This window comes from Microtus ochrogaster, chromosome 15, assembly GCF_000317375.1.
Source record: "Microtus ochrogaster isolate Prairie Vole_2 chromosome 15, MicOch1.0, whole genome shotgun sequence".
Taxonomy (NCBI): Eukaryota; Metazoa; Chordata; class Mammalia; order Rodentia; family Cricetidae; genus Microtus; species Microtus ochrogaster.
The window spans coordinates 44,764,079-44,785,370 of NC_022017.1; the positions used below are offsets into that span (position 1 = coordinate 44,764,079).

The following is a 21,292-nucleotide window of genomic DNA, read 5'->3' on the forward strand; positions in this document are numbered from 1 at the left end:
TAGATAGATAGATAGATAGATAGATAGATAGATAGATAGATAGATAGATAGATAGATGCATGATGCATGGATGGATAGAGATGTAAGTCTATACTGCATTAGAATAATCCATTCTCTTACAGTTTGTTCTGACCTAAATTTCTAGGGAGAATAAACGCTATTAAATAGTTGCTATCAAGTCCAAGTACAGTAGCAAGCCAAAAGCCAATGGGCTAAAATCTGATCCTACCACTCTCCAAATTCAAGTTTTATATTTTACATATTCACAGAATGCAAATTTCTAAATTATCTCTCTTAGGATCTAGGCCTGAAATAACCCAGCTTCTCTAATTCAAGAGAAAAGGCACATAGACATGTTCTTTTTTTAGTTGGAAAGTTGGTTTGTGTAACAGAGTGTTTGAATTAATGATTGTCTCAGAAACTTTATACATATGGTGCCCACATCTATGAAGTTGCTCAGAGCAATTGAAAAACCGCACACACACAAACACACACACACACACACACACACACACACACACACACACACACACCCTGTGTGTCTCTCTGATTCAATGCATCCACGTGGTAAAACAGGCTTTACAGTGTGCCTTTTGCCCTCTGGCCCACTCGGAGATGCTCTGTGTGTCTCTCCCGACAGAACTGAGTACAGGATTATAAAGGTTCAATTCTAACCGCATTATTGCAGTGTGTTAGCAACTTTCCCAGGCTTCAAAAGGACATTCTGTAGACGCCTATGATGTAAGAGGGTGTTCCCCCCTCAGCTGTGGCCAGCAGATGCTCTGTGACCACTCTCTACATCCATGTGTGCTGATAAAAAGCAAGGAAAATGTGAATAATGGGAGAACAGCAGACTGTTCTTTCACTGGGGATGGGGATTCTAAATGCAAGCTGAGCACACACTTAAGCTTCTTCCTGGCAAATGCTTGGGTTCCTTTGAAAATGTTTCACTCTTGTGAGAATGACTCATGTCTTGGAAATGACAAGCTCCAAGTCTGCTGCTTGCAGCACCTTTAGGCATCAGTTAGTGTGGCCACCGGGAGCATTCAGCATCCTATTAACTGTGTACAGTTAGATATCTTATACAGACCAGGACCACATGCCTAGGGATGAAACCACTCACATCAAGACAAAATCGTACAATATGCCCATGTCATCCTGATGGAGACAGTTCATTCCAGATGACTCCAACAAGTATCAAGCTGAGAATAAAAGATATCCAAGATACTATGCAAATAGACAATCGCATCTTTTAGGATGTCATTAACAAAATATAACAAATTTGTTACTGCATTTGCTTTAACGATATTTTTAGCATACAACTATTGAGTTAAGGTATTTATCTAATTTTTAGGCTATGCCACCTAAAAAGGACTTTCCTTGTATTTCTCCAATAAGCTGAAAGTCTTCTTGGTTCTTCTAAATGCCTAGGACTGCGAGACCTCCTCTGCTTTCAAACTCTCTCCTTTGCTCATCTCTTTTGCTCTGAGGTTGTACTACACACACACATAGCCCCCACTCAACAACCTTATTTAGGACACATGCAGAAATTAGGGGTGGATTAAGAACTGAAACAAGTTTATGGTCTGACCTCCTAGATTGTTTGATAGGATGGATTTTCAGCTCTTTGAATCCAGCAGAATGTAACCAATAATACTATGGATTTTGTTCTATGATGCTGCTGTTGCTTGTCTGACCTTCAGGATTGTCAGGACCACCTGATACTGGTGAGAGGAAGGAGCAGACAGACATATGAGTACAGTATTTTGGAAAGATCTTTACACAGGACATCTAGCGGTAATGGATTTTAATGTCAAAGGGGGATTTGTAAAATGTGAGCATTTTCATCAAACAGGTCTTAAATAGCAAACATATGCACAAACAAAAGCACTGGAATCCAGGAAAAGAAGACGATGCTTGCTAGGTCACAGCACTAACGGATGAACTAGTCCTAGTACACAGTCTTCCTAATCTCTAACCTCATCCAGCTTGGTGGAGATGTGAGCCTAGGGATGCACATGAGAGATGAAATGAAGTCACACTTGGGAAGGTCAGCAGAATCTTCTTTGGATTTCCCACACATCAGTAATTAGGAGCCAAAGAAATTATTGGACAGGCAAGAAGATTGCTTTAGGAAATTTTAGTTTGATGTCTAGTTGTTGCTCTATACAAAGGGAGGTAGCTGCCTTAGCCAGAGGAAGACCTAAGACACCTAGAGCAATGCATCCAGGTAAGAGTTTAATACATTGTGGCATTTATGGCCCTACCCACTCATTTGATTCTTGAAACAGTCTTGTGCTATCTGGGCCTCTTGACTTGAAGATAAGACCTTGTGGCAACATAGCAAGTTAAGTGAGACACTCAATGTTATAATTCCTGACTGTTGTGTGGGGGAGGGGCATGCCGAATCCCTTTCCTAGTTGAGGAGCCATTGGCAGTTGATGGCTACTGGAAAAATAAAGACTCAGTTTTCATCAGGAATGCAGACCCTGATAGGTCGTCATGCTCCAGTGGATGGCGCCATATCTATGTACACATTGGCAGTACTAAGTGGTCTAAGCAGGTTCGAAAATGGTTTTTTTTGTGTGTGGTTTTTCGAGACAGGGTTTCTCTGTGGTTTGGGAGCCTGTCCTGGAACTAGCTCTTGTAGACCAGGCTGGTCTCGAACTCACAGAAAATGTTTTTTTAAAGTTCATGAAGTTGGGAGGGGAACATGGTGGTGGCAGAAAGAGTTGGAAAGAAGGAAATAGGTAGCAATATTTATCAAGTCCATTGAATACAAGTATGAAATTATCAAACAATAATCTAAAATGAATAAAAATAAAGGGGTGGGAATCCCTAAATGCTTCTTGTACAGTGCTCCCTACCACCCATAATACTTGTATGTGATAAGCATGAGGCAAGAATGGTTAACCACAAACAAGTGTCTCTGCTTACATTCCAGATGCATTGTGAGAGGTTTCTATGTGTCCTGAGAATAATTGGAACTACACTTTTTGGAGTCTCTCTCCTCCTCGGAATCACAGCTGCTTATATTGTTGGCTACCAGTTTATCCAAACGGATAATTACTACTTCTCCTTTGGACTCTATGGTGCCTTTTTAGCATCACACCTCATCATCCAAAGCCTCTTTGCCTTCCTGGAACACCGGAAAATGAAAAAGTCCCTTGAGACCCCCATTAAATTGAACAAAACCGTCGCTCTTTGCATCGCGGCCTATCAAGAAGACCCTGACTACTTACGGAAATGCTTGCAATCTGTGAAAAGGCTGACCTACCCTGGAATTAAGGTTGTGATGGTCATCGACGGGAACTCGGATGATGACCTTTACATGATGGACATCTTCAGTGAAATCATGGGCAGGGACAAATCAGCCACTTACATCTGGAAGAACAACTACCATGAAAAGGGACCTGGGGAGACAGAAGAGTCCCATAAAGAAAGCTCACAGCATGTAACCCAATTGGTCTTGTCTAACAAGAGCATTTGCATCATGCAAAAATGGGGCGGAAAGAGAGAAGTCATGTACACAGCCTTCAGAGCCCTGGGACGAAGTGTGGATTATGTACAGGTAGGTCTGAGAATGCCTGCCAGGGCAAACATACGTCGAAATAAAGCAGCTGTTGTGTCTCCCCAGTCATATGCTATAGCCCATCCTTGTCCCTTCTGAACACAGTGCTCCTTTCAGTCCTTTGGAAAACAGCATGACTGTTGAAAGTGCATTTTGAACGACAGAAAAAAAAAAAAAAAACCTTGTAAAACTGTTAAGAGCATCTATGAAAGTGCTTCCTTGTCCATGCAATTGGTTAGAAATTGGGATTATTTGGACAGGAGAGCCCTCTTTTCTTGCTCTTCCTTTTCCTTATTTCTTCTCTGTCCCTCTGGATTCTGCCAAATAAAACCTAGTCCATGCTGTTTAAACACACACACACACATGCGCGCGCACACACACACACACACACACACACACACACACACACACCAGCAGCAGCTTCTCTGTAAGAAAATTGCCTGTGTCGGAGTGGAAAAGTCTTGAGAAAAGCTGCAGGCTAGAAAATGATTGGTGTGTAGACGCAATAAAAGGGGAGTGGTAAAAACGGCTTTGATTTTAAAAAGAGCAAGAACTGTAAAACTGAGAAGGAGAAAGGAAAAGGAGGGGCAAACCAAACCGTCGTAGAGGGAGCAAAACCAATGTAATGTTTATTTCACTCCCAAACAGCATTACCTCACTGCAACTTGACCTTTGAAAGAGTTTGTGATGATGTGTGCTTGCTGGAAAATTAGGCAGGCTGTGTCTCTCCTTAATTCCCTTCTAGCTCCGTGGAACGTTTCTCCTCCCTCGGTTTATATTGAGGATGTGGCAAGTTTCTCATTTTAATTTGCTTTCATCTTCTTTAGTTAGATTTTGACCATGATGAAACCAAGCATTGAGGAGTATGTCTGGTGTAGGGAAACCACTGGAACCCTTCATCCTCATAGAAGTGAAACCCCTTTTTCCTGTTTTTAGCAGTGGTATCCTATTGTTCAGGGATCTTTCTTGACACATATCATGTTCCCAGTTCTAATAATGAGATGGGATTAAGTAATGATTTTAGGGTCATTGCCTGAGGATCTAATCACAGGGATTGTTAGCTGTTGACTGCAAAATCCCATCTCCTTGAGCCTCAGTTTACCAGATAGAATAAGCCGATATTAAAAGTATTTTAAAATAATTAGATCAAACAATACATCCCTGGGGCTTAGCAAAAGTTACAAGGTAATAACCAACATAACTAAAGATTTTATTATAAATGTGTTGTTTATTATACTACCCTCCAATTTATCCTAAAATATACGGTATTCACCATCTGTTGTCGTGGGTTAATTTCAGATAGTGTGGGAAGAGTAGGAGGTATTTCACTGGTTCCCATTTGCATATTCATATAATTTTTGTGGAGTCAGCACTGGTCTCCTCTCATTTCTCTCTTAATTTCTCAATGTTAGAACTTTTGCTATTAAGGGAGTTTCAGTTATTTCTGGACATTTGATGCTTACATGCTATAGCTTTTGGTCTAGATAGGAAGATGATAAGATATTTCCCAAGAAAGGTATGGCAGATAGCTTAGAGCACAAAGAATAAAGCTTTGTGCCTTACATGCTCAAACATCTGCTTTGATATTTTGCTTTTAATTCTAGTTACATTCGTCAGTTCCAAGGAAGACATCATTGTGCACGTTGATTCTTCCTTTTTCTTAACCTGCTCCTCCCAAACCTCCTTCTCCCATCATTCTTGTTTTGATCTTTGTTTGTTTCCTTGACAACTTTGCGCTGTGCTTGTCCAGGAAAAAGTCATAAGGCGTAGGAAAGGATGGAATAGCCTTTCTACTGGAGTCTTTCTCCAGACTAAACTTTCTAAAAGACTGACCCTAGCAGCTGCTGGTATCTAGGCTCCGAGGCCTCCTGAGACTCTCCATGCAGTTGCAAGCACACAAACAAGAGAAAACAATCATTTAGTATCCCAAACCTGAGCATTCCTCCCTATGCCATCCCCCAAGGAGCCTCCTGAAAGATAACCTTGCTTGAATACAAAATGGCAGCTACTTAAGGTTCAAACTCAATACTGAATGATCTAATTTTGTCTTATGACTGAGCCCAAGTTTGGAAACTGTAAAGCAGAGGCCACATTAAGGCAGGAAGGAGAGAGGTGCGGAGATGGTCGTGACAGGTATGGAGATTAAACTTAGTGGGCAAGTGCCTTAAGGAGAGTAGGACGCAATGGCCCATGGGTAAGATGCAGGGACTGGAGGTCTAAGGAAGAAGCTGTGACCATCTGTGTGCTTGCTAGACAATACTGACTCACCATGGAGAGGTGTGGCCAAGACATTTGGTTTCTAGTCACAGCCAGTCTTTAATGCTCCTCAGTACTCTGTGAACTTGATTTGGAGTTTCTGGCTTATTGTTCTCATGACCTATTATTTCATATCTTCACCATGCTCCCAATTCACCCTCCAAACTCCTCCCTGTGTAACTACTAGCAGATGATCTCACCTCCCACGAAGGAGAAACCCAATAATACTGAATGTTCTTAAAGCCTTCTTTACCCTCTTTTGTGTTTCCTGTTTCAGTAACATCTAATCTAACTTGACTTTCTGGATCAGTGTTACACTTTATAGTTAATCTCCAGGAACCCTAGAGTTCTTCTGGTCTGCAGGAATAAGACCTCAGAAATTGTGCATGGTCCCCCACTTTTTTTTTTCTTGACTGACTACTGTTCTCAACTTGTAGCCTTTCAAACATCTACCTCTGTGCCAGAAGACTGATGAAGTCCTGGTCCAGGGAAAGGTAGTGTAGTAGCAGTTTGCCTGTGATGGTGCTTGTTGCTCTCAGAGATAGAACAGGTATAAAAACAGAACAAGAGCATAAAGAGAGAATACACAACGAAAGTAAAATAAACTTTATGTGTGGAGGGAGAGGGAGAGTAAAGAAGTGACATGTCCTCATGGATTCTATAGTCTATATTTTCAATTTTTTCTGCTCTTTAAAATTTATCTCTTTTCTCCAAATCAATATTCTAAGAGGTTTGGGAGTCATATACATGAACACAATGAGAAAAAAAATTGTGTTTAAGTCAATATACATGACTTAACTGGGGTCAAACAAGGTGATACTTTGCTTTTTTGTTTTAATAATTATCCTTATATCCATTTCGTGCCATGATATCTACATTTTTGTTCTTTTTGTTGATAATTTAGTTTTTAAATTGACCCCAAGCTTAGAGGTTTTTTTTTTTTGTAATTTAAAATAGAAGAAATCTACTATATGCCTCATGGAGATGAGTTTTCTCCAGGCCGTGAATTCAGTGTTAATACTCAATAATACTCCTTAAATTAAGAGACATTTATATAAAAAAAAGATACAAGCACACACAAGGTCATGCATTTATCAGGTATATATCTATATAAATTTCTCAAACAACTACTAGTAAAAATGTTAAAAATAAATAGTTGAAAATATGATCAGAGACACTTAACCCTGGATTTCTGCTAGAAATAGTTTAACAACTGTTAATCCTGATTATGAAAAAATTATAGAACACAGATATTATAAATAATGATAACTGCTGTGTGACATTTACCTATTTTCAATTCTGTGTAATAAGTCCAAAAAACTGAAATATTCCCATAACAGCATTGAGAACAATGTATGTGGAGAGAGAAGGTTGAGAGAAGGTTGAGATAGGAATAAGGGGATCCAGGTCTGTTGCTAGTTTGCTGTGAACTTGGCCCCAGCTGAATCCGTTTTAGCTGGTAGAACTCATGGTTGAGAAGTCCTTTTCAGATCAAGGCTGAAGTTAGGACCATTTTCATTCCTCCCACCTTCTGAGAGTTTCTAGCAAAGCACTGAAGCTCTACTAGAGTGAGGTAAAAGACAAGGCTTGAATCATATCAGCTTCCTGTATCTGTCACTATCGTGGTTCTCAATTTCACTTTGTTTCTTGAGGCAAAAGATATGATAAATTAGGTTTAAGTATTAGAAGGTACATATCTCTTAAAGCATCACAGAGTACCCCCCATAAAGATGTGCAACCTTTGTTTTTCAGAATTTCGTTTAATTTATTCTTTGTTCCCCATCCCCCACTACCCCTCTCCTCCTATCAAGTAAAAAGCCTGCACACAGCCTGCCTGTAGCTTCAGGTGGGGCAGAGATGAACAAATTCCTGAAGCTCATTGAATAGACAGTCAATTTAGCCTAATTCATGAGCTTTGGGGTTTACCAGAAACCCTGTCTCCAAAAATAAATGTGGAGATCTACAAAGAAAGATGCTGAGAGCCCTCAGGCCTTCACATCCAAGCACACACATATTCACAGGCACCTCCATTAACTTGTACACCCCTGCACTAAGAAGTACACACACACACAACAGATCAACAAAACTCAAAACCATAAAGAAGGGAACAAGAGCTAGGCCTGGTGTCATACATCTATAATCTTAGCAGAGGGAAGGTGGAAGGAGGATCATGTATATGAGGCCTGCCTGAGCTGTATGGTGAGCTCTTCTCTTGAAACAAACAAAAACACGTGAAGGGAATGAGGAAATCTCAGGATGGGGCCGTTAAATCAGGGTTATATTCAAGTACTCAACTTTGGAGAACAAAGCCGATTGAAAAGTTAAAGGGATCGATATGTATCACAACCAAGTTATGTATTAATTATGGTCGAATACAAACCACTCTTTACATTTTGCACTTCTTTCCACCAAACTATAAATCAATCTAAGATTTTTCCCCTGTTGGCTTTAGATCACTGTGTCATCTAAATTTGTCAGGTGTTTGTGAAGCTCTGCGTTCCCTTTGCTTCAGGGGTGGGGGTCATAATTTAGCTAAACTAACTTTAACAAGAGTTCTTTCTCGGAACTAGAGACATGAATTTATAGCTCTGCATTTTCTTTGTTATACTTCTTCATGTATATCTTTTCGTTACTTACTGTGAATACCCATTACTAAATTATATATATAATCTTATCAAGAAGCCATTCTGACAAGGTATGATAAGGATAATAGCAATCTATATGTTTGTCTTGAGGGATAGAAATTCAGAAAATTCAGCTGAGGGGTTCAAGTTAAGAACCTGGCCCAAGTTTATGTAACTGGCAGATTGTAGATTGGGAATGGTCTATTTTGATTCTAAAATCTTGTGTGGTGCTTTTGTTTGACTCCCTACCCCCCTCTGTCTATCTCATCTTTCCTCCTTTATTTTCCTTTGGCTTTGGAGACTAAACCCAGGGCCTTTGCTTTCTAGGTGAGTGTTCTACCACTACATTGAATATCAACCTGTTCTTTGCTTTCCCTTGTGTATTTCCTGTGGTGAATCATTAGAGGAGTTCAGGGAGAGTGGTACCATCTTCTGTCTCCTCATTTTTAACCATCTGTGAGGGGCTTTTGCTGTTGTCTTTTTCTATTTGTTTTGTTTTTTTCCTCACCCTTGCCTGCTTTCATCTAGAGATATTGGTTGGGATAGAGGAGCAAAATTTCCATTTACTTTGTAACAGGAACCAAAACCCAATTCCACACACTCTAGAAATAATTGAATTGTCTCAAGGTTTAAATGAAAAGTCAAGGTTAAGATGAAGAGTCAAGATGAAAATGGAGGTTCAAGGTTAAGATGAAGGATCAAGATCAAGAGAGAGTTGAACTGGAAAAGCAAACAACAGAAGAGGTCTTGATTTCTTTTAAACTTTTATTCCTCATGAAAGTTAACTACAGCAATTTCAGATTTCCGCTTGATGTGCTGGGTTTACACTACTCTTTGAGATGGAATATGAGCTACAGAGGTGATCCATTAGTAAAACTGAAAGGAAAGACCTTTTTAAAAGTCCGAGTGAAACATAGAGACTTTGCCTTTAGACTTGGGTCTTAGAATATGAAAGGCATTTGGTGGGCAAGCATTCTTGTGAGGGGCTCCAATTAGATTGTCGTGAGGTTCCCAGCTGTTGTAGATGGTTCCACATAAACTACAGTCTGTTTACAGAAGAGATCTTCTACATGTAATCAAGTCTTGTGTCTCTTTTTGTGCTTCTCTATATTGAACACTCTGCATAGAGCAAAGATATTTTAGGTTTGGGTTCCCTTAAGAAGTAAATCTTTTTAAGGATTGCTTACTACCTTTTAATAATGGCATACAGTGCTTTGTAGTACATGCAGTGTTTATGTATTCATGGTCTTACTAATAATATTCTGTGATTGTGATAAGGTCAAAGCCATGCACTAGGAAGATACAAGGCTCAAGAATTTAGGTTTCTTGGTTCTGCAAACATTTGTTCTTAAAGTAGACAGTCTTGACTATAGAAAATCTCTACAGTAGTTGACATTCTCTGCTCCATGAGTCACCACTCTCTGCAGCATATGGAGAAGAACATAACCTATGAAAAGCCTGCATAAGTAAAATTGGGATTTAAAACATCTCATCTCAGTGTTGCTGTTACTTTTGGGAAAGCAAAGCCTTTTCGTGCAATCACTTACTTTAAACCCAAGGTTGGCAAGCATTACTTGTAAAACACTGAAGAGCAAATATTATGTTTTGCAACTGTTTGACCTCATTGCAGTGTGAACACAGCGGACGATAACAGGCACACAAACAAGCGTGGTTGGATGCCAATTTCATCTAATTTACGTACATGACAAAATATTGTTCTTTTGTTTCTTTTCGAATTCAAACGCATAAAATCATCTTAATCCTTTGGCAACATACAAACAGGTGGCAGATTGGTCTTTACCTAAAGCCCCTGATTTACCAATCCCTTAATATTAAGGAGAGATATAGGAGGCATTGTTAACTCTTGGCTGTGCGTGAGAAACAGAGAGGAGAGGATTGGTCTTTCGGGGGTTCAACTGAAGTGGTTGATTCTTCCCAATAGTGGGTTGCACACTGGAACGTTAATTCCCCTTATTTTATTCAGAAGTTGTTATTCCTCTTCATTGCTGTTATCTGCTGCTGAGAAATCTTGTAACTAACAATTATGTGCTTCAGCTGTTCACAGTCATACCCTAGTATGGACAAAGACTTTTGAGCTGTGCCCTGGCTCCTAGGTGCAGATCACATCCTATAGCATTTCTCGATCCAAGTTTCAACGACTCCTAGACTTCTGCTATATGTCTGTCCTAGGTTCTAATCTTGAGCTAGGCAGCCAAAATATGTTTCGTACCTGTTCTTTACTGGTGAGGAGAAAACTAGGAACAATGTCTTGTTAGATGAAGGTTAAGAACTAAAGCTGTATTCGTCACATCCTATTAAGTAAATCTTCTTGTGCCCCTGAGCGCACAAGCTTTTTCCAACTGGCAAAGGCAAGGTTTCTGGTTGGCATTGAGTCACTACACAGAATCCAGACACTGAAATTCTTTAAAGCTCTTAAATCCTACGATAACAAACCCCTTCCCGGGAGATTTCTGAGAACTTTTCCGCCAGATATAGCTAAGCTCACCATACTAACAGCCTCTCTCAGAGACTGTCTGGAGTTCTGTTTGCAAAATGGGAGGGGCCTACTTAAATATGATGAACTTCAGAGATTCAGTTCAAGTTCAGTCATTTCAAAGTGGAGGTTCCTCTTGCTTGCTCATGCTCAGAAGCAGGCGGGGTTACTTGAATATTACTTTTGGATTTCTCCCTTCCTGTTGTTTTAAGCTTATTTTAGCCTTTGGTTTACCATTCCTGACTTAAGTCAATAGAGGTAGATGTGTCTTTAACTTTGGAGGCTGGAGTCTAAAGGTGGGCTGGACTTGTGCCTTTACCTCTGTCCCCTTGGCCCAGACCTCCAGCCCAGCCTGGAAAACATGTAATAAACAAGCCATGAGAGAGACAAACTTACTTTTTGGTTGACTTTATGTAGCTTCCTCAGGCTTGGAACACCTGGGCTTAAAACTGTTAGTGAAGTCTTGTGTTCTAGAAGGAAAAGCCGAGACATCCCTCTGCCTATTTTGTCCTCCTCAACATAAATGACTATATTGATCCTAAATGTAATTTTCAAATATCAACACAACAGCATAAATAACCACAACAAGAATAACAGACAGACTTTTAATTTGTAAAGAAGTGCTTCCACTTAGTAAAATAATAACAACAAAACATTTAAGTCCATAAATTAAGTCCAAATTCATTGTAATTACTTAAATCTGAAGTGATACATTTGCCTACATTATTTAAATCCATAAATTCTAATACTGCATTCAAATAACTGTTTCCAGCAATCTTCATTAGCAAGGAATCTTTTCAGAAAAATAGCCAATAATAAAGCTGAAAGAAATAAGTTTTTAAAATGTTGGGATTCCTTAGAAATAAGATGAATGGTGCATACTACATATAATAAATGTCTTTAGCTCCTGAGATTCCATGCTTCTATAACTTATTAATTTTCTTCGATTATTTTCAAGGAAATTTGAAGACTTTGAAAAATTGCCCATTTTGATTATAAATGTGGTTATATTTTTTTTGATAATGGTAATAAACTCTGAAAATGGATTTTAGGTGACTTTTGTACCTGGGCAAACATTGTAGAATATACTCATATAAACTAAAATGGCTACAAAGCCACTAGATAATATAATCTGATGAGCCCACCTGCCAACACCTCACTCATCTTTGATCAAAAGATCATTGCACTGCAGTGACTGTAAATAGGATAAATCTGCTGCTTAGTCACGCTCAACGACCGCTTGAGCTAGCCTGCCTCACACTGCACTGATATCGATAAAGACCTGTCTACGTGGGGCATGATAAGCAGAATCCTCTGCCACACTTGTCACCCTTCATGACAGCAGGTTTGTGACAACAAGGCTAAGAGTACAGTACAGAAGCTCCTCTGTGACTGAGGGCCAGTCAATCGTATTCCTCTTTACGTAATTTCTGGCTTTCTCCTTTGCAGGTGTGTGATTCAGACACCATGCTTGATCCTGCCTCATCTGTGGAGATGGTGAAAGTTCTAGAAGAAGACCCTATGGTTGGAGGTGTTGGGGGAGATGTCCAGGTACATGTGGCTTCATTGTTTTTGTATACGACAGCTTTAATAGCACTCACATATCGATTCATTCAATGTTTATTGGCTCATGTTCCATGGTCTTGGTGCTGGACACATGTAAGATTTTCTTATCTGACTTGAAATAATAATAGGGATAGCTATGCTTAATCTTAGGTATATCATATGTGTTCTTGGTGACTGATAAGTTACATATAACATAAATGCACAGATGAATAAGGAACAGCAGGCAACCTCAAGCCACAAGTTAATATTCAATACCATACTAACATATGATAAGGCAGTTATTTAGCCACAGAAGTAATGAAATGGAAGTATATTCAGGAACGGATGATATATTGTACAGCTCTACATTTAGACATCTGGCCACTCTGTGGTAAGTTGAAATTACAAAATGAAAGGTCTGAAGAGATGATTGAATTGATAAGAGCGTTCGCTGCTTTTGCAGAGAATCTAACTGCAGTATCTAGCACTCACGAGGTGACTCACATCCATCATAACTCAAATTCCAAGAACTCTGTTGTCATTTTCTGATTCTTGTAGGCACTGCATACACATAATGGACATCCACACAGATAGAAAAGCACTCATGCATATAGAAATCGTAAAAAATATAAACTGAAAAACAAAGATTAAAAAGAGAAATAGTAATTCAAATTTGCACTAGTAAGAATAAACAGAGACAAAATTAACCTGTCCTGTCATTTAATAGTAATGGAGAAACAATTATTAACGACACGTTACTGAAGTTTCTTGGCTAGAAATGCAAGCATGTGAAAATATGTAAAGGTGAAATCAGAATTCCTTGTAAGTATAGTATTCAGTCTTAACACCAGATGAGAAGTGCAAAGAAAATAAACCTCAAAATGGAGATTTGTACTGTGACCCACGTATGCATGTGTGTTAGTAAAGTCTATAATAAACATCATATTAAGGTAAACAAAGAAATAGCCTGGTGATTAATAAAAGGAGAGAGGCATACACAATTTAGATAGAATTAATTATTTTGTGGATTTTTTTTATCTCTTGTAATTAGTAAATGGAAAAGGAAAGTGAACACATAAGGATTGAAAACTGGGACATTAACCAGGTCAGAAGAATCCTAGCGTGACCCTGTTTCCTGCATGAACTCACATGAACTGAACCCCCAGCACAACACACCTAGGATCTTAACTCTTCCAATCTTAGATGGTAATTTACAAAAACACATCTGGGAACATTTAAGGATTGATTATTGATGCTTAAAATTATAACTAAATCCATTAATATACATACATGTACACCCAACTAATGCTTATTTCATTACACAAAACCCAAGAATACAAGATAAAAGAATATCAGAAAGAGGAAGGAAGCCAAAATAGAGTCACAGAGGAACAGATTTAATGCCAAACAGTGATCTCAGTATACTTCGGGGTTTCTTGGTATTATGAAGCTAAAGCTAACTTTTATTTATATTTTTTAACTTGCAGATTTTAAACAAGTATGATTCCTGGATCTCCTTCCTCAGCAGTGTGAGATACTGGATGGCTTTTAATATAGAAAGGGCCTGCCAGTCTTATTTTGGGTGTGTCCAGTGCATCAGCGGTCCTTTGGGAATGTACAGAAACTCCCTCCTGCATGAGTTTGTAGAAGACTGGTACAATCAGGAATTCATGGGCAACCAATGCAGTTTTGGTGATGATAGGCATCTTACCAACCGGGTGCTGAGTCTGGGCTATGCAACAAAATATACAGCTCGGTCCAAGTGCCTTACTGAAACACCTATCGAGTATCTCAGATGGCTGAACCAGCAGACCCGTTGGAGCAAGTCCTACTTCCGAGAGTGGCTGTACAATGCCATGTGGTTTCACAAACATCACTTGTGGATGACCTACGAAGCTGTTATCACTGGATTTTTCCCTTTCTTTCTCATTGCCACAGTCATTCAGCTCTTCTACAGGGGTAAAATCTGGAACATCCTCCTCTTCCTGTTAACTGTCCAGCTAGTGGGTCTTATAAAGTCATCTTTTGCCAGCTGCCTTAGAGGAAACATTGTCATGGTCTTCATGTCTCTCTATTCAGTGTTATACATGTCAAGTCTACTTCCTGCCAAGATGTTCGCAATCGCAACCATAAACAAAGCTGGGTGGGGCACATCTGGAAGGAAAACCATTGTTGTCAATTTTATAGGACTTATTCCAGTGTCCGTGTGGTTTACAATTCTTCTCGGTGGTGTGATTTTCACCATTTACAAGGAATCGAAAAAGCCATTTTCCGAATCCAAACAGACTGTTCTCATTGTGGGAACCTTGATCTACGCATGCTACTGGGTCATGCTTTTGACTCTGTATGTGGTTCTCATCAACAAGTGTGGCAGGAGGAAGAAGGGACAACAGTACGACATGGTGCTTGACGTATGATCTCACGATGATGCTTGCGGTCGCACATGGGGACACACACACACACCTTAGCTCCTCAAGGGGTCGTACAGTATTGTGGCATCTCATAGGAGACATATCACTGCTGCTGGGACTTGAACAAGGACATCTGATGGCTTGACTTTTGATTCTGCCAAAGTAAAGTGATACATCAGTAAGAACAAACTCAGATTTAACCCGAAACTCCTAGGAACACGGGATGACTTCTTTGTTTATGCACTTTTCCCTTACTGTGCATCCACCCGACAGTGTTTGTTCTATATACCTCACTAGCCATGCTTTATGTGGGTGATCATGGAAGAAAAGGATTCTGAAAACTCAAGGGAACATTTTTTTTTCAACCTATACAACCTAACTTATGGACTGTTTTGATAGATGATTTTCTTTCTTTTTATTTTCTTTTTTTAAGAAAAAAAAATGTTTGTCTTTAACTCTACCAAATGAAATGCCAAAGGAAAGTTTAAAGGCCACTGGCTATGCTGTATTTTGATAGAATTGTACTGTGTTTTTACATTTTGTATGCCAATTTTTAAAACAAATTTCACATCATAGTCTATATTTTACTTCTCTGCCAAAATACACTTTTCTTTTCTTTTTTTATAATAAAATAGGTTCTAAAAAATCCATACTATAAAAATTAACCTGCCCAAAATGTGAAACTTGGTTGACCGATGTTCATGAAAGAATAAAATGATTCTCTCTTTCTCTACCTTTTACAATTGAATAGTTTATTTCTGTGAAAACATGTAAACTTTCAATATTCTAACTTTTTATTTCTTCTAGAAAGGGCCAAGATACATGTCAGCTTTTAGGTAATAATACATTACTCACACATGTACAAGAGCAAATCACTAAAGTTGAGGCCAAAAGGGTGGAAAAGTGCAATTTTTGATTATGATTCATTTTCAAAAGGGAATGCTAGTCTTTGAAAGAAAACACTGGGCACCTTGTACTGGATAAACATGAACATCAAAAACCCGTCATCTGTAGAGATGAGGACAGCATTTGTGTAGGCCTAGGAAAATAGAAAGCTGGTAAAAATTTATCTCTGTGATTGGGACAAAGACAATGCAATTCATCAGAAATTTTATTCTGTGGCCTGTATGTGACAGACCTTAACAGAGACACATTAGATGCATTTACCCTGGTAGTGTCCGAGTTTGCCGATTCACGCTGCATGGTGATGATGTTTACTTGAGTGAATTTAAACTAATATAAAACACAATTCAGAACTGGCACATTTATGTTCCAAGTGTCCTCTTTACTTCTCAGGAAGGGTATTTTTCTGAATTGTACAGGTAGTCTTCTTATCTCTTCCATACTTGGCCTTCCTAAAATTATCCACATGTAGAAATGACACTAAGAGTTAATTAGTATTAGTAAGAACGGGTCCATACAGAAAACGACGACCCAGTTCCTCCACACTTGACTAACTGAGTTATTACGGGGCCTCCATTATTCAATTTGACTTTTCACATGATCTATCTTGCCTTGTGGCTGGTGCTGTGTATGCCTGTATCAAGCACACACTCAGAACACAAGAGTAGCTGGGTGAAAGCATTGCAGTGAGGCAGATACAGAGGCAATGATCTGCTTCCTGAGTATGCAGACTTCTGTGTTACATCTCAACTGAAAAGACGCTGCATATTCTACCTTGTCAGTACAAAGAGGTTTGTTCAAGTTCTGAAAAACTCAGACTCTCACTGCACGGACAGCTAGTGGAAAGCAAACACACCACGACAATAAATGAGACTAAAACTTGAGTTTGCCTTTTTAACTATTTATGTTCTAAGTTAAGCTTTGATAACGTTCAAATGTCAAATTTTCTCATTCTTATAAAAAATTGAATTAATTGCCTTGTATTTATTTTAGCAATTATTCAATGTATTTCCATTATAGGATGTATAGTATAATTGATTTTTTTTTGTAAATAAAATATTTTTGATAAGATTACTGTCTCTTTTTTTCTAAGGGAAGGGGGCTTGCTTTCCTGACTATAAAGGTATATAAATCTAAAACTGGGTGTATAGAAAAATATCGTGGCTGGTTAAAGATAATATGTCATCTAATGATTCATATACTGGGTGGAACTTTTTTTAAATTGGTATGGTTTGGAAATTTGAAAATTCCCAAAGGGACAGAGAGATCATATTGACTAACATAGCCTTTGCCTCTGAATTCTTCTTCTATATTTCTTCCCTAGTTGCCCAAATTATAGAAAAGGTTTATCATATTAATTTGTCATAACTGAAAAATAATCAGAGAAGTGAAGCAAAGCAAACAGCAAGTTTGCTAATCATTGTATTACTTATACTAAATAACACAACTGGAAAGTAATTCAAACCGAATCACATGGGCTACACTGCCAGCCACTAAACATGCTCTCAGAGACTATATGAGAATATTGGAAAACATCTCAGTTGAGGTATTCATGACCATTTTGTACAGTAGCATCCCAAGTTTGTAATGAGCAGTGTTTCAATGTGGTTATATCTAATTATGGCAGCATGGCTAATTTATGTTCTGTCTACACTTTTGTATCCTTCTAGTACCTTAAACATGTATTGTCTTTACACAAGGCAAAAAAAGATAATAAATGTCATTTTTTAAAAAGTAGGTTGAGGCATCAAATAGCATTTCCTGGCTTGAGAAATTTTGATGGTTAATTGTTCCATTTTCCCAGTTATCATTGAGATTCATCTATTTTTCTAAATTATTTTATTTTATTTCTTGGCTTCTAAGAGTCCTTCATTCTTTTGGTAATGCCACCATGTAGCTAGATTCACCAGATAGTATGGCCTCAGTAGAGACCAGAAATATTATTGATTCTAGTCCCAGGAGTTCACTGCTAAGGTCTCTTGGTGCTATAGTAAGGGTTGGCAATCTTGTGATGTAGAAAGACGGTCTATATTTCTGATGTTGATGGCCTAAAGGTATGTCATGAAAATTCTCACCTCTGGCATCTTAGCACAAGGAGTCATGAACAGGTGATAGGTTAAATGACCTCATGAGTCTGTGGTCCAGAGTACTTTGCTCATGAACATTGAAATTTGGAGTTTTGGGATAATGTTCATATTACAGATTCTCTTTGTGATAATTGTCAAACCAATGCTGCAAACACTAAGAAATGAAAGACTGTTCTTAGTTCACTGGCATTACCAAATCAGTTACTGAGATAAATGATCCTGCAGTGCACAGATCAGAACAGAGGTCACTGGCCATTGTTTCTGCTTTCTCTCCTGTGAGATAAGAATAAGAGAAGTTTCCTTTTCAGTTCAGCTTCAATCCAGTTGATGGTACCTGAGCAGAATGAGTCCATATTCTTTGCCAGAATATAACATTGACTGACTGCGGCTGCTGGTGTTGCTACGATCCCAGCAGGTGGCCACTTTCCAAACGGTCCAAAATTACTTCTGGGCATATAGAGATGATATCTCACTGTGTGGACAGAAGCCCAGACTGCATGAGGTTTGTTTGAGAAAGTGTCTCCATGGGAATGACATTATCTGGCAAGGGGTGAATCCAGTGATGCTGTAGGTATTTCCCATTATTTTGCCTCCTCATGCTTGAGTCATTTCCTTCATAGACAAGATAAGGAGGAGCCCGTAGAATTACAACGGGGTTAAGACTTCATCTATAAAGGCTGAATTATTTCTCTAGAGTTGATGTAACCCAGCTGAGTTTCCAGAGTCAGATAAATATGGGTTTTTCCCCGCCATAGCCTTCCTCTTTCTTTCCTTCTACCACTGAGAATGGGAACAGGTAATAGACCTTCTTTTCCACTCTAAACCTTCTGATAAAGCAAACCAGTTTATATTTTGCTACTTAGAATAAGCTGATAGAAAGAAGGGAGACTAAACTTTAGAGGGCAGACTTTTAGGAGATGCTCACGGCAGCTCAGCCACTTTCCATTCATGATACTTTGGTTAGGTAACATTATAAGGCTTCAAACGCCTTATCTGATGACTGCATCTATGAGCTTTAGTGACTTCAGACCTCTTCAAACACTTGCAGGATAATTAGTACTACAACCACTTGCTTTGCCAAGAAAACAGTTATCCAGAGGGGTTCACAACTGCTCACTTGACTAATGGAAGCCTCTGCTAGAAATCTCACCAAGGTGTGAAAATAGCCTCTAATGAATAGGAATGATGAGGCTGGAAAACTTGCTCCCACATTGAGTTGGTCTGTATTTGAGGCGGTTATGTTTTATTAGCCATTTACCATGCTTTTGAAATGTGATTACTTTCTAAAATATTATGGTTTACTGTATCAGATGTCTTGTTATTATTCTGATCTGTAGTGAACTAGCCAATTTTGCCTCTCTTGAATTTCTGACACAGTGCTGTGGTAGTCCTTAGATGTTACATTCCTTCTACTTCTAGAATTTGATAAATTATTGAAGTTCATCAGGGTTCATGCTAGAGGAAAGAAAGAAGAATTAACTTACGTGAAGACAGTAACTCTTCTACACATTGAAGAAGAAAGTTTGATTATCCTACCTATGCTTAATGCCCTTTATTAAAAACAAACAAACAAACAAACCAAAAAAAGTAACTGTAAAGTAGCTCCTGCATAGTATCCATGAAGCCCAGGATGTGGAAGATAAGAGGAGAGGGACAGAGGGTCAGTCACATGCACTAATCAAATACAAGTCAAAAGAGAAAAATCTGATGAAGTAACGCAATGGTGGCTACCGAAACCAACTGCATCTTCCACGAACTACTTAACAGTGCTCCACATTCCGGAAGTATCTGCCTCAACCCCTTCTTGCAAGGGGTTGTTATTCCTTTTGAGCAGCATGACCTTGGCTTAACTTTGTTTGTAGGCATAGGGGTCACACTTAGAATATCTGTCTTTTCATGGCACACCCCTGGAGGACCTTGATCTTGATGCCACGTTCTGATTTTGCTTAGGCTGTCTGCTTTTTATTATTATTTTTTGAGCTGTTTCTCCATTGTCACATCTACAGATTTGAGTTCTCTGCCTATGATGTCTGTAAAGTCCTTTCACTTGGGCTTCATTGCATCTTCTGTAAAACACCAATAAAGAAACAAAAAAACCCACTTGTAATTTAGTGAAGGGGGCACTGACGGTGGGAGATGCTTTAGGGATGACGGCCTCAGTCTATTACCCAGGGTTTCTGGAGAAGAAAAAGGCCTCCAGATTAGCCTTAGTTACTACTGGATTGTGTTTCTGTAATCCCGCAAGGTGTACCAGTAATTATGTAGAATTTATCTTAGGGCTATTATAAGTGCACAGGGAGCAACTCAGCATAGGTATTTCCCTGGGAAATTCCTGGGGAGCAACTCAGCTGTCATTAAACACTTGGCAGCAGGAGGGATGAGTAACTGTAGCTTATGGCAGAGAAGCAGGCATGGCATCTCCTGCGCTGTGCTCATTTCACTCTCCAAGTTGGGAACTTTAGTCCCATGACCTCGCTCAGGACTCCAGACACACTGTGTGTCCTGGTTTGTATCTTCTCTGCAGCCTGGCAGCTATTTTGGTGAGGACTGTTATAGCACCGGATCCAGGGCCTCAGGGGAAAGGCTCCTGTTCCTCCTCACATTCCTCTTCCCAGTTCCATGCAACATTTGTCCCTTTCATTAGAAAATTGTCCCTTTACAAGATTTCCCATGCTGTCCCTGGCAAGAGTGAACTTCCCCAAACACTGGAAAATTCATAACTACAAAGCCTATGTCATTGCTTCCCAGCCATTATTTGCTCTTCTTTTCTCAAAAGATTATATTATGATACCAAGTTTTAGTGCCTCCCAAGCTGACATGCCTGGTATTCCCTAACTGTCCACAGTATCTGATATCTGATATCCTCAAGGTCCTCAGAGAGTGCTTCACTGAAATGCTTTGCTATACTTTCAGGGGACGTACGGGGCAGTGGGTGTCTCCAACAATGCATGGTACAAATTTGCATGCTGCTTCCCTTTCTCTTCAGAAGCAGTCATTTGTGTCCTCTAGACAAAACATTTGTGTTGTGAAGGAACTCCAGAATCAGCAGTTTAGAAGACAGAGGGGCCAGAGATACTGCCTGCTATGGCCTCTCTTTGTCCCTACGTTCTCTTCAATTCCAGGAGACTGTACTGAGGATCATTAAAGCTCTACATTTTAACAACTGTTTTAAATCATGATGCCAGTGACCCAAGGCCATGGTGGGCAGGAGACAGACAGACACACCATGTAGAGAGTGCTTCAGTATAGAGTTTATTTAGCGGGTTTGGGGAATGGTATAAGAGTAAGTGGTTATGGGAGGGAAGAAAGGGGGGAGAGGCAGAAGCTGCCTCTTCAGAAGAGGACTGGACACAGAGAGAGAGAGAGACAGAGACAGAGACAGAGACAGAGACAGAGACAGA

The 21,292-nt window shown here is 39.3% G+C and overlaps 1 protein-coding gene across 1 annotated transcript in view; it reads left to right on the forward strand.

Moving 5' to 3' along the window:
- The window catches only part of Has2 (hyaluronan synthase 2), a 23,443-nt gene extending 7,809 nt beyond the window's left edge, over positions 1 to 15,634 (forward strand). Inside the window, exons 2-4 of the mRNA XM_005354601.2 lie at positions 2,945 to 3,571; positions 12,395 to 12,496; positions 13,978 to 15,634. Of these exons, the coding sequence (XP_005354658.1) occupies positions 2,945 to 3,571; positions 12,395 to 12,496; positions 13,978 to 14,907 (1,659 nt within the window). The 3' untranslated portion in view covers positions 14,908 to 15,634. The remainder of the gene's footprint in view (positions 1 to 2,944; positions 3,572 to 12,394; positions 12,497 to 13,977) is intronic.
- Positions 15,635 to 21,292: the final 5,658 nt, after the last annotated feature.